Here is a 14,829-nt window from a genome sequence, read left to right on the forward strand (position 1 = left end):
CATGTTGGACGGGGCTCCAGCGCCCCCATCACCCTGAACTGGACTAAGCGGTGTAGATAAATGGAAATTTAAACTGGTTTTTATTGGTTGACATTTGTTCTGGTTTTCTCTATAAACAGGCCGAATGATATGTTTGTTTTTTGTTAATGTTTAAATTAACCTGCATTTCAGTTCAATAACTACGCTGTTTGTATATCTACTCATATTTTCAATGTATTACTAGAAGATAGTAAAACTAAAGTTTTCCACACATCACCCAAACAGCTTAATTTAATCCAACTCTTCAGTTTTTCATTTTTAACGCATCATTTAAGTCAAAACATTACATTAATAAAGTTAAATATTCAAGTATGGATCGGAGGAAAGAATCTGTGGCAGACAAAAAAATATGAAAAATAGGTGAAAGTCAGACACAAACTGAAGGAGAATCCATACTTTATTAAGCTGAAGTACACATCAGTGGTTTGAGACAAACACGTCATTTATAGATGACCAAAGTAATCAGAAGCATGTCTCCTAGAAGACTGAATGTCTTTATTTACATGAGCAGAGACAGACGATAAGCTGCAACAAACAAGCATTAAATTATGTAAAAACAGCCCAAACAAGTCAGGTTGAATTTTCCAATCACTTGTTTCAAAGTGTTGTAAAACAGCAAACCAAAGCTTTGAACGTTCGCAGGCTCTGCAGAGATCGTCGTCTCTTACCGGCAGAAAACAGGCTGACGGCAACAAGCAAACATCTGAAGCTCAACTTGCAGACCAGGTAAGAGAACATGTGGAATGATCCAGAGCCGTGCATCCGCTCAAAAAACACAACTGTGCGCCATTTAAATATGTCCATTTCAGTCTCTGAACCCTCCATATAAAAACTAGAAGGGTGAATGTAAATAACTGCATGACGTTTGGGGGGTGTGGACGAAATTTGGGCCACCAGCAGGCGTCTCCGCAGAGGGACATCGATCCTTGCCCACCTTACTCGTTCAGGTTACAGGCCAGGACGTCAAAAACAGCCCAGAACACACTGGTGATGTGTGGTGGTGCTCCTCTAGGAGAAAACATGGCGGTGAAGCTCAGCAGGTGTGTCGGAGTAACCCCGCTGTCCAGCAGGCTGCCCTCACATCAAACTCCGTCAGCCAGAGCTCATCCTCAGCTCCGGCTTCTTTCAGCCACCTCTCAGCTCCCCGGGAGCCGGAACGATCTGCATCACCGGCTCCCACGCTGGCCGCGGTGTTCGCTTTGTCCTGAGAAACGGCTTGAAATGAGGCCGCGCTTTAAGGGTGACGGGGAGCCAAGAAGAAAAAGGTGTTGCTACTGGAGTTTAAACATGAGAGCAGCGCACTAAACGAGCAGGGTTTAACCTCAGCAGCCCCCCTGGGTGACGTCCCTGCCAGACCTCTTCGTTACCTCCATGGTGGTGAAGATCTGGAAGAAGGACAGACTGTCATGATCTGCAGTTAAAACTCAAAGCCATGTTGTTATATACTGTAGAAACTAGGGCTGGGACGTTAATGCCTTAATTATTATTAATTAACTACATAAATGATCATGTTAAATAATTGAAGTTTGCGTTCCAAACAACGAGAAACAGTGCACGAGGAACAGTGCACGAGGAACAGCGCACGGTTTCCAGTGCGATTACAGCGCACGTCAGAGCTTGGGCGCTACATTTAGGGAGTTTTCAGTTCTATTTTTAAAAAAGATAAATCAACTAGCAACAAAACTAGAGACTTCTTCTGGTGATATTAGAGACGGACATGAAAGCATGTATAGTTTACTCGTCTCAGTGAGCAGTGGCACTGACTCAGGCCCCTCCCCCAACCAGAAGCTGCAGAGCAGACGTCCACCTCTGGTCCAGGACCAGACTGGAAGTTGCTGCTGGTTGATCCCACCCAGCTTACTGACGGATATCAATGTTTATTAATGAAGTTAAAAGTTCTGTGACATGTTGTAGACTCTTAGAGAACAGCTGGAGCTGTTAGTTAAAATATCACTTCAACTTTAGGTCTGTTCAGTTTTGGCCAGGGATATTTTCCATTTAATTTTCTACTGTTTACATATGAAATGCATTAAATGCATTTTTCCAAACATTACTAGAGTTTGCATTTACAGTATTAATGTCTGTGTCTATTATTTGATTCGGTCGTGCTTTTTGGGGCAAATATTATATATTATACATTATAAAATGTGAATTAATTACAAAGCCTTTAACAATCAAATACATTTTTAATAGAGTTTAACGCCTTCTAAAAACACATGTAAAAGCTTTTAACCCCAGTCAGCATCAGACATGATGTTTCTCAGCTGTCAGATTCTGAGGCTAAAATGATGTAAAATGAATGTATGAATAGATATAGCAGCATAAAGGCCGACTAGAAGAAGAAAGCAGAATTTATTACTAACAGAACTTTGTAGAAATAACACACAGATCAACAGTGACCAAACCTTTTCTCATCTCATCGTTCTCTCAAGTCTTGGCTTTCAGGAGAAAAAATATTGTTATTGAAACAAACACACAACAGAAACTATTTCCATGTTTCCACTTTTTCCTCATTTCCAGTTATTCCTGCTACTATTTACTTACTATCCTCACTAAACCAACTCCAGCTCAGCTGCTTTGTGGCGCCACCGTGCATCAGAAACGTCTTCTTGGCTTTATTCCAGCCATAGAGGAGCATTATTTTTCTTCTTTTTACACACACATAGAACTTTCTGCTCACTGGTTGATCTTTGGCTGCTCCTGATTGGACATTGCCATCAATCTAAGCTCTCTGATTGGTGGAAAGTCTGACAGGAAGTGGCTTCATCATCATGTCCAGGTCTAAATAGAGGTCTCTTAGCAACATAGTAGTGATAGTGATGTTTTTATGATGAAATGTGATAAATAATGCTGTTATCATGGATCATTGTGGATTTACCAGATAGTCTCTGAATAAAACTACATTTAGTGGCTGGATTGTAAACCTCCTGGACGGGATAGAAACACCTGGAAAACTTCTGTAGATCACCTAAAAAGTAACCTGTCCATCACAGTTTTTACCACATTACTGTTCCTGAGAATCTATTCATAAGCGACAGTGCTCAGAGAAGCAGGCGATCCAGCAGAGTTTTAAAGGTTAAAACAACAACACAGAAACAGTCTGTGAAACTGAAGCAGAATATTTAGCAGCCGGCTGCATTTGCATCTTTTCGTGCTCATTTCAGATGAAGACATGAGACAAACTGTTCTTTTAAAATGAAAATAGAAGTAATACCATCAAACAAGAGGAACCAGAGTAGATTCATATGCTGCAATTAGTAGTTCAACATTAACACAGCGACTGAGCAACGGTGCTCCATTATTAAGCTAATAACCAGCATGCATTAGCTCACACTGAAAGCTGCCACTCTGGTTGTAACCTCTGCAGAGCTGATCAATATGCAGCATGAGCTCGTCTGTTTGCCACAGGACGCCTGAATTCACCACGTTTGCACGTTAAAAAGGGCTCATGGTGCAGTCACAGTCAACTCCTGTCCTTACTGGTCAGTCAACAGAGTACTAGGCCTGTCACGATAATAAATTTTGCTGTGCGATTAATTTTCTCAGAAATTGTGATAAGCGATGAAGTTCCACAAAGCGCCGCTGAGCCTTTTCCACATACGCCAGAACACCACTTTAAAAGTACTGCTGCCCACTGGAAATCCTCCCGAACATCTCGATTAGCTGGCATTGCTCTTGATGTGTATTTCAGCGTGACAAGTGAGAAGTGAGAAGCCACTCAAATGCGCGAGTCTCACAGCCAATGCATGAGAGCTTTCAGCCCTGTAAAACAAATGCGGCGTACCGGTGTTGTGCCATTAACTGACTGTCTGTCAGAGAAACTGAGCGACAGCGTTAACAAGCTGTTGTAAAGCTTTAAATGTACAAATCTGGCAACACATCTGACTCAAACAAGTCATTGTGAAGCTTCATAGGCTGTTGGATCCATTAAACTTGAGTCAGGTGTGTTGGAGCAGGGACACACTGAAAAACCTGCAGGACTGTGGCCCTTGTAGGACCGTGCTGAATAGACCTGGTCTAATTCTGCATTGTGTAAAATTATACAGATATAATTTGAAATCTATCACCTTGCCCCGCTTGGGGTCTACTTCTTCCTGGAACACAGTAACACGTATGTTGATTCTGACATGTCTGTAGTAATCTCACATCTCAGATTTTTTTTATTTTGGACCAAGATTATACATGAGTCCTTGTAGATATGTTTATTTTAGCCAACGGTGGGGAGATAAGCTGAAACTCGTCCTACCTCAGCACAGGTCGGGTGGATGCCGATGGTCCCGTCCAGCTGCTCCTTGGTGACGCCACATTTCATGGCGACACCGAAGCCTTGCGTCACCTCTCCCGCATTTGGACCCAGGTAGTGAAACCCGATGACTCGATCCTGAAACAAAGATTACAGCAGCAATAAATACACGTCAACAGGAAGGAGCCGGAGCCGCAGACGTAAAACGTCGGGATCTTACATCGTCGAGTTTATTGCAGATGATCTTGGCGTAGCATCTGTTGTTGTCTCTGCTGGGAACAGTGAACTCCAGAGGCCAGAACAGACTGTGATACACCTGAACACGGTTCAGAAAAAAAAATCCTAAATTAAGTTTTATTGTCCAATAAACCCTGATTTTATGTGGAATATTACATTATGTTCTTGTTTGCCAACAGACTGAAACTCAGACGAGCAAACAAGCAGATAATGAATAACAAACATCAGGCAGCAGGTAATGACTTTAAAAAAAACACTGCAGACTAATCTGAAGGGAATTAATCAGAGGACACGTCTGACCGGCTCCACAAACATCTCATGTGGAGTATTACGTGTCACCGTTAACAGAAACTCCACCAGGTTGGCGGGCAGGTGAAGCAGGTCTCATTAATTATTCAGCCGAGTTACCTCGATGTTCTCCTCTCCGTAGAGCTCGGTGGCTTTGTCCTCCGACAGGCCGCAGGAGCCGTACTCCAGCGGGGTGAAAACGGTGGTGGGAACGTTGATGTAGTCGCACTGCATCAACACAGACAGTTACTTCATGTTGGCTGGGTTAAATCATGATTACTGACGTCTGCAGGAGCCAGTTTACCTTGAGCGTTGACCCCTTGTAGAGGCGGCGTGCCAGTAACCTGCCGGCTTGGATGGCTACGGGCGTCAGCTCCCACTTGCCTTCCAGAATGTCTCCGATGGCGTAGATGTGAGGCACGTTGGTTTGCTCCTCGTCGTTCACTGGGATTTTTCCATTCCTGGAGGAGGAATAAAGCAAACCAGTTACAGTTTTTGTCACAACACAAAACACGAGTGTTGTCCAAGACTTCATTAGTTAGCCTGTTCCCCTGGACAGCAGCACGTGTGTGCACCCCAAAACTACTATCAAAAAGTTTCAGACGCGACCCGTTCCTCTTCAAAGACGTCACCAGAGACGAGTCAGCCTCTGCTCTGCCACCTCAAAGCTGCAAATGGACATTTCCATGGAAATTCAGGGAGACGCTGTTCAGTAAACAGAGTGAAAACTTAAAATCTGACGAATTAAGCTGCCTGACGTGTAACGATCACTTAGAAACGCTTAGAAACAGCCTCATGGTGCACGGAAGGCACAGTGTAACCTGGAAATCAATGCCAGGCCACCCCAGCTCTGGTCACACACACCAGGCTGTGTGAATGCGCCCGTGATGGACATGTGCATGCACACAGTAACGGTGCGCTCCATGACAACAGCGATTTGCAAGACTTTGTTTTAAACTGTCCCCCCTGTTTTCTACAGCGGCACAGTAAATGCTGTGTTGGATGATTTCTAACTTCACTAACAGAAAAGCTCCATTTGTTCTTTATTTAGTTTATTGCTGAATGATGTCTGCTGCAGATTAAAGCTCATTGAGGGAGGAAAGCTGTAACCCCGATGGAAGGACTGGAACCTGCCATGTGGATTATTAATACTGGAACATGACTGGGAAAAACTGGCTATCATGCAGCAGATCAATAAACTGTGTTTAAGGTCGTACAGATGAGAGGGAGGAACACAGCTGCCTTTATAAAAGCCTTGTTCACTCGCCGCATACAGCAGCAGAACAGCTGACAGCCCCGGTGAACCAGTGGTAATGTTACTATGGTCATAAGACCAGAGCATATGACTAAAATCATTCTCAAGTCGGCCCCATGCTGTCTTAATCTCTGCCGGTCTCACAGGCTTAACTGTTCACTCATTCACAAAACAATTCCCAAAGAAAAAGGCTTGGAAAAGTTAGAACCAGTTTGGGTAGCTGTGTCGAGTCGTCAGTCTTTAATCTGGCAGAAGAAACTAAACATCTGCTTTTTATGTGGTTCTGATCTGATTCAGCTAAATTTTCCAACACCAAATCAGTTTACATGGAAGTTATTATGATTATGGTCATTATTGCAGTTATTATTGTGTAAGGTTTCATAAGGGGGGGGGGGGGGAGGCCTGAACAGACCTACCCTAAATTAAATCAACAATAACTTTAAAATGATCAGGTCAATATGCATAATCTTGGTTTCTATGTATAGCTAAGGGCTGGGATACACTGGCTGTGAATGCAAGGGTACACGTCAATGTTACGCTACGTTTGCGTATATACTTGCTGCAAAGCATGACGCAGCAAAAACAAGTTTTAGTCAACAAAAACTGTCAACATTTTTGTCTAGTTTTAGTCAGGTTTATTTTTAATATGCATGAATTGCTTTTTTATCATGTAAAACAGTGTGTTGCCTTCAGAATGAAAAGCGCTTTATAAACAAAGTTTGATTTGATGCATGTGAGTAGTCTGGGAGTACTAGTCTGACAGCGTAGCGACATAGTGGTCTGCAGTGTCGGCTCTGAGGACTCATTTCTGCTGAAGAGGACTTCTGATTATAGAAACTGCTCTTCAGTCTGGCTGGAACGTTTTCATGGAGCAGATTAGCAACAACTTTTAGTTTGAAGATCCTACAAATGGGACAGCGTTAGCTGTGAATGTTTAAAATGCTCCACAGGTTTATGTGCATCAGTTCAAGCGTCGCTAACGCTGCACTGTGAAATTAGCCTGTCATGATCAACAAGCTGCAGCGTATCTGCAAAACAACCCCAGCAGGAGATTCCCACCGTCTTCATGTGAGTCACATTGTCTCATAGGATTACAGCATTTCAGCTAGCGGACTTTTCCAGAATTTTCCTTGACAGTCTGACCAGAATGAGCAGGTTTTCTGTGGGTTAATCCCTTCAGTTTTCACCTCGTCCGTTTACCTGCAGCACTTCAGGAGAGTCTGCTGCACCATTTTCTCTTTCCTACTTACACTGGAAACCTTGGCTATACACACATTTCAAGTTGTCGTCTTGCTTTTTAATGTTTCCAGATTAAAAAATATCCAAATTAGTGACATGCTGCACTGACAAAGGCAGCTCCTTCCCCATCAGACTTGTAGGTGCACGTGCAAGTAACGCTGCATCTGAACTAGAAACTTGGAATAGTAAAAATCATTTATAATTAGGTATACATATTAGTTCTAATGGGGATATTTCATTAACTGATACTGCATCAACATATTTAGCTCGGCTTAAACCTGCATGATACCTCATTTGTAAACACGGGATCATAAAAGATCCTTCTGTGGATCGGGGAATTCAGCCCGATTTCCGATCCATGAATTAGGTCAATATCAGAGTCCGGTACAGATACTGGATCAGACCCAATACTAGAATAAACCAAGAGCAACAAAAGCCAAAAACAAATCATTTCCTGCCATTAAGCGGACCAACATTTCTCCTTTTAGTACAAGCCTTCTCTCTCTAACAAACCCCCAGGACTCTCCTGCAGAGCGACGCGGGGGGACGAGAACTGCTGAATCACTGTGACTCTACCACAAGTCTTAAAGGGACAGCTCACTAAAAACAGCAGAGGAGGAGGTGAACTTACTTGGGGTTTACTTTGACCCCCGCCTTGTCCAGACCGATCTTGTCTGTGCATGCGTCCCGACCCACCGCTATCAACACCTGCAGAACAGAGATGGCTCATTCAGTTATGAGGAAGTTGTGAGTCAGAAAAGCTGCAGGAACTTTACTTGCACAAGAGAGGCCTTAAGTGTATCAATCATTTCAGTTTCTTCCTCTCAACATCCTTTTACACCATTTAACCAGCCTGTGTGGGCTGTTCACAGGACTTCCTTGCCTCTTAAGATCAGTTATATATACCTAAACAAAGTTTTATAATGTTAAGTCCTGAACAAGCCATTGTATAGCAGCAATATGATAAAGAAAATAAGGTAGTTTGATTTAGCTGATGGGAAATGTCATTATGAAGAATTCTGAATTAGAAAATAAAAAAAGAAACCATACAAACAAGAAAAAGACAAATAAGTGCCAAGATGAGGCGATAAAGTCTACGCACAGTGTTGTACTCGCCCTCGATGACCTCACTGGTCTCCGTCGACTTTGCCGTCACTTTGAGCCTGCCGGGAGCACCCGCTTCCAGCTCCTCTATCTGAAGCACATCAGAGGAGGAAACGTTGATTTTCTGCCAAACGCTGAGCTGGGAGCAAAGCCTCCATGCCGCGTAGCGCAACCATAAACCACTTACACACAGTTCAAAGTCTGCAAACCCCCTCTTATCTTCACTCAAGTAAAAATTAAACCAGTCGTCAGACTTTTGACTAGAAGTCTAAAAATGTCTGATTAGTCAGAGACGGACCTTTGTGGGGACGTATTTGCGGAGGAACTTGACACCGTGCTCCTCCATGTGGTCTCCAGCACGGTTGGCCATGTCCTGGTCGAATCCCCTCAGCAGGATGGAGCGGACCATGATGGTGACGTCCAGGCCGAGGCCGGCCAGGAAGCCACCGCACTCCAGAGCCACGTAGGACGCCCCGATGACCAGGGTCTTTCCCGGACAGTAAGGCAGCGAGAAGAGGTCATCGCTGGTGAAGAAAGAGCAAGAAGGAGGAAGAAAAAAACATACTGTCAGCAAACAAAACTAATCTTTATAGCAAGCAGAAATATGGCTGAATAGCAGGAGCTGGTTCAGGTTGTTAACGGCCATATTAAGATTATTTAAAGGCTCCAATCACATTCAGGATGATTTAATGACACGGTGGGCTGGCTGAATGAGACATGCTTCGTCTGATCTGCAAATAAGGATTGCTTGATTAATGCAGATTGATGCCTAGCTGCTGGTGGCTTCTTTGAAGGATGCAGACCAGGGGTCTCCAACTCCGGTCCTCATGAGCTACTGTCCTGCAGGTTTTAGATGTCTCCTGTTACAACACACCTCTGCACAAGCCTGTTAATGACCCAGTGATGTGAGTCAGGTGTGTTGCATCAGGGTAGAATCCAAAACCTGCAGGATAGTAGCTCACAAGGACCGGAGCTGGAGATCCCTGATGTGATGATGATACTCGCGTTGTAGCCACTTACAACTTTACATGCTAGTTATTAAATCCTAAATTTCACACCAAAAATGAATAACTGAGCAGCAAGAGGCAAAATAAAATAAAAATGAAATAAATAAACATCCTGATGCAAGATCATTAAAGATGTTTGCAGGAATTAGACCCCTGCTGAAACCACCCACTGGCTTAAGCTCAGGTGTTTCCACCATCACAGCATGTCTTCATTAAAGCCGTACAGCTGCAGATTCATGATGTGCTGGCGGCGCGTGCTCACCTGGTGATGCAGTACTCTTTGTCTCCGGGTATGCCGAGGTAACGCGGCCTCTCGCCTGTGGCCAAGACAAACTTGGCTGCCGTGTAAAACGTCTCCTTTCCTCGTTTGGTTGTCGCCTGTAACAAACACAGCGTTATACACACATCTATAATATGAACTTCCTGATGCATCATGTAAGCCTTTAAAAAGAAATAAATAAATCGGGTGTGCAGGATTTTCCCACACCAGTGTTTTATACTACAGATAAGCATTCACCTTGATTTTGTGTGGTTCGATGAATTCTGCGTAGGCGTTGACATAGTTGACGTTTTTGTCCCTCAGGTCAACCCGGTAGCCCCAGTTCAGAGAGCCGATGTAGTTGTTCACCGCCGTCTTCATCGTCTCCCAGTTGTGTTTCACTGCAGACAAACGGACACTCGGTGAGAAGACGTCACGTTACTGCTTTCTTTCATTAGCAGGAAGCTGCAGCTATTCTTCCTCCGACTTAAAGGACCGAAACTCCACAAATAAATCAGTACATGCTTGGATAAGTAAAGGAATAAGAATAAATGAATGACAAATTAATCAAAACGCCAACAAATGCAATTAAAATGTATTCATTAATCATTCATGTACAAAATAATTACTTATATGAAAGACAAAATGTGAATTTATTAATCCTTTTACAAGATTTTATTTTCAGCTTCAGTTTTTAATCTGAATTGTTTTTCAACTCTACCATCACCCTCTGGAGGAAGACAATTATTTATATTAACAAAAATATATAAGAAATAAATACTTTATTAATCCCCACTGAGAAATTCTCTCCAACTTGAACCCATCTCGTTGCACTGGGAGCAGTGAGCTGCCGTGTTACGATGCCCAGGGGTGCAGCCGGTTCAGAGCCGAGTGGTTACCTTCGCTGCCGGCCTCTGTAACCAGGAGACCACCACTCACCCCGAAAAATATGTTTAAAATGATATAAATATTTCATCCCCGTTTCCCTTTGATTCCTCTCCATTATTTATTTATTTTGTTTTATAATGAGGCAGAAATGCAAAAGACAGAAATGAGACCAGACCAAAACAAAAAAAAGGTCTGCTGATTAGTCTGGCCCCAATCACTACAATTAACTGGTTTGTCAAATAAATGCCAGTAAAAGTCCCCCAACAGGAACGAGATAAAAAAAAAATCAATGATTTAATGGAAAAATATTAATTACAAAAAGAAAGAAAGAAAAAAGTTCATTCTATTGGAAAATAAAGCAGAAATTAATGTATAAACCTTCATTTATTGAAAAATAGATTTTTCTAATGGGAATATTTAATTTGGGTTCTAGTAGCATCCGTCATAGATGTAAAAGCCCAGCTCACCCGATTCGTCGAACTCCCAGCCGAACTTGCGAGCATCCTGCATGGCCGTTCCCAGCAGAGCCGTCTGGTGCATCAGCTTCTTTGGAATACAGCCCACGTTAACGCAGGTCCCACCCAGACCTGGCAGACATCAGACACTGAACCCGGCTGCTGGCAAACAACCCAAATACCCACAACTCAACTAATAAAAGGAAGCATCTTACCCCAGGTGGTTCCTTTCGGTGTTGGCACAACGTAATCCAACACCATGACCTTCTTCCCCAACTGAGACGCTTCCTGTTTTCAGAAAAGACGTTTAACTTCCAAATGACTTGACACCTTCTGAAATTCTTCCTCCTTTTGCAATCATGGAGATAAACGTTACGGTGCAAAAAAAATAAATAAATAAAAAGCACACCGACTGATAACAGAGCTTTAACATCAGCTTCACACTGACTGACAATTTGTCAGCCACAAAAAATACACAACAGAGCAACAAAAACCACACAGGACACATCTGATATGCAGCCGCTTACCTTTGAGCAAGCCAGGCCTCCAGACCCCCCTCCGATGACAATCAGGTCGTAGTCGTAGGCCTCGTTTTCTCCGCTAAGCAGCTGCTGCAGGCTTCCATCTTTATGAGCCTGACATACATCAGCATTTTCTATCAGTACACAGCTAGCTCTGGGTGATACTAAAATACTTCCAGAATGTTCCATTTAGATTTATTTGGATTATTTTAGAGTAAAGTAAAAAAAAGAAGAAAAAAAAAAAGCTGCCCTGTACAAAGACTGTGTGGAAACCAAATATGTTTCAGCTGATGTCTTTTACAACCTGCACTCTATTAGCAATACTTATTATCAGAGTTATCATTTGATCCTTACCTGCATTGTTTTGTCACAGCCGCCAACATGCGTCTTGTTGATGAAGACACTGGGAACCGTTTTCTGCCCGGTCATCTCCAGCAGCATCTCCTGGTAGTTCGTTCCATTCTCTGGACAGAAAGAGACATGTTCATGAGAGCAACGCTTGTTTTTAACCATCACACCACTGACTTGGTTTTTATAACACACCAACAAAATGACGAGAAGCAGCACACAATACTACAGCGTATTTAATCCACACAGATTCCATTCACCATAACAGCGCCTCAGACAGAGCGAGGGGGCTCAAACAGGCAAATCAGGGTAAAAATCTGCTGCAGCTTCCTTTCAGCTCAATGTGCTCAACCAGTGTGACTCGTCTGCTCTGTATAACATAACTATAGCCCTCTTTCTTATTTTCAGAGATCTGCCAGTCTGACAACCAAATGAGCGATCGGATCAACAGAAACCTGTTTAACGTTTAGAGCGCGACTTGTGTCAAACAACTTCTGTTTTCAAATGCAGCTGTTTGAAGAAGCAGCATGGCTGCTTAGAGGCTTTATCCCAAACGCATCCCAACTAAAAGTAAAACAGAACAGAGATGTTTGTGCTACCACGTTAGGGTATTTTCTTATCTGATGTTATGGCCATTTAGCTTCAAGTATAAAGGACCGTTTCTACAATTTATGATGATGTTCATCAGTGTTCAACTGATACATGAGCAACACACTAACATGCAACCTTCAACACAACATCTGACACCACAGCTGATGTTAAGGAAATATCTCCAGGCCATCATCTGAGTGACTCAGCACTTTGTGTTGCTGCAAGGAAAGAAACAGGCCCAGTCATAAAAAGACGTTAAAGAAAGGGTTCAAACCGCACCATGAACATATAAACAACAAAATTCAGATTTTCTTAATATTACATTTGAAACCTTTTACAAAACGCGTGTGAGGAGGAATCAAAGTGCTTTCATATGAGGAAAATCTCAAGGAATGACAAAGGAAAATTTATGTAACTCTTAGGGGGCGTGGAAGGGGTTTTATCAAATAACCCAAACTTAACTTTTAAGTTGCTGAATTTAAACTTTACAAACATATAATACATGAGCAGCCGCTTGGTATAACAATTATTCATCTTAATGGGTGTGCATGATTTGTTTCTCCAGCTCGTTACTAGACATTGTGAAGGTGAACATTGTGAACTACATGCTGCATTTAAAGTAGCAAGAAAACGTAAACAAAACTTCTCAGTCTTACCCATGAGATCCAGCTCCACCACATTGCAGTCGACTTGCAGCTCTTTGAACAAGTCTTTCACCTGCGAAGACATTAGAACAGTGTTCAAATACACAAAATAGTGTCAGCTTTTTGGATATGAACATGTATGAATATTATACTCTGCAGCTAGCAAAACGTTTGAACATGTTTCTGTAAGTCCGTTAAATGTTAGCTAATCCCCTCCGTGACTGAATTAGACCCATGAATATGCATGACATTTTCAGTCTACCTTAATATTGTACAAAGGTGGCTATTTCAAATAATTACGTCCCGTTGTATCAGCAGAATCTCTGTGAGGGTGAAATTAAGTCATAAGCTTGAGGTACTATGAAATAAGTTAGCAACGAGAAAGACATTACGTAAGCTAACTTTTTACACACGTATTTTCTTATTTTGACAAGTTTCATATTTCCGTAATCTCCTCCTAATGACAGCATAGGGTTAGCTACAATAAACGTACTGTTGTTTTATCTAATGAAACTTATGTTTATATTTGAGTGAAATCTGTATTTTGGCTTAAAAGACGAGGTTACATCGAGGTAGCAAGGACAAACCAGGAATTAGGCCAAGCCCGTGTACTTCGCGGGAGAAAATGGAAGTTTCCAACCGGTGTAAGAAAGGGTTGACTCGTTCGACAAAACAAACACCTTACCTTAATGCAGTACGGACAGTAACTTTTGCTGAAAACAATCACTTGATTGGAGTCAATAAGCTGCTGTATCCGAGATTTCAGCTCATTCTTTCCGGTGTCATTTTCGATGGGAGGCATATTTAATGTTATCCCGTCTGCCTGCGTGGGGCAAACTTTAAAGGTAAAGAATAATTAACTTCACCAGAAGCTACTTCCTCTTTTTGCTGTCTACTAAAACCTTAAAACACTCTTGGTTGTTTCTCCAAGAGGAAATATCAGACACTGCGGTACAAAGACCTGATCTGGGAATCTCTCTCTCTGCTGTCAGCAGCTAGCCCTCTGTCAACCGCGCCAAACGCCTCCTGCTTTTTCTTGTCTTGGTACTCTGGGTGCGCTTGATGTTAATAACCGCCTTCACCGCTGGTTCCATTACGAACAACTAGTTTCAGGATAGGCACCGTCCACACGGCAAACGTCGTGTTGCAAAACGGGCCTCCCAATTCTATTACTAAGAGGTTGCCCATTTAGGTGCCGTGCTGTAAAAAAACAAAAAAAAAAAAAAAAAAAAAAAAAAAAAAAAAAAAATAGATTTCTCATTTGAAATATTCTAGTTAAGGTCAAGACAGTTTCAAATTAAATAAGGGTTTAGGTAAAAACGTACAAGTTATAGCACTGATAACAGAAGTTATGCGGTCTACAGGCGTATTTAGGAGCAGCAATAACACGAATTACAGCTACACAGAGATGCATTAACCAATTTCTTTCCATTAGCACTAAGATGCTAAATCATTAACTAATAATATATATTGATTATACTTTAATTGTTATCATAACTTCAGACTGAATGCTCTTTTTGTTGGACACAGTGAAGTTTACAGTTTGGTGTCTTCCGCCATCTTCCGGTGAAAGTACGCTACAACAACTACAACTGCACCACAGTATAAAATAACATAGCTCAAATCATTTGTGACTACAACTTCTCCATTCTTTAGCATCTCCTCCTATTCGTTTAAATCCTCTAAAAAGTAAACAAAGTTTACAAATACC

General features: G+C 42.2%; 1 protein-coding gene across 1 annotated transcript; it reads right to left on the reverse strand.

The window, feature by feature from the left end:
- Positions 1-418: 418 nt before the first annotated feature.
- Positions 419-14,146, reverse strand: txnrd3 (thioredoxin reductase 3). The gene is made up of 16 exons (XM_041980532.1): positions 13,804-14,146; positions 13,131-13,191; positions 11,890-11,999; positions 11,542-11,649; positions 11,230-11,302; positions 11,027-11,146; positions 9,930-10,072; positions 9,675-9,790; positions 8,704-8,929; positions 8,404-8,496; positions 7,933-8,009; positions 5,112-5,268; positions 4,928-5,035; positions 4,503-4,598; positions 4,286-4,420; positions 419-1,424 (listed from the first exon to the last, which is right to left on the reverse strand). Exons 1-16 carry the CDS (start codon positions 13,918-13,920, stop codon positions 1,362-1,364), a joined length of 1,803 nt encoding a protein of 600 aa, XP_041836466.1. The 5' UTR covers positions 13,921-14,146; the 3' UTR covers positions 419-1,361.
- Positions 14,147-14,829: the final 683 nt, after the last annotated feature.

The sequence above is a fragment of the Melanotaenia boesemani genome, chromosome 3, assembly GCF_017639745.1.
Source record: "Melanotaenia boesemani isolate fMelBoe1 chromosome 3, fMelBoe1.pri, whole genome shotgun sequence".
Taxonomy (NCBI): Eukaryota; Metazoa; Chordata; class Actinopteri; order Atheriniformes; family Melanotaeniidae; genus Melanotaenia; species Melanotaenia boesemani.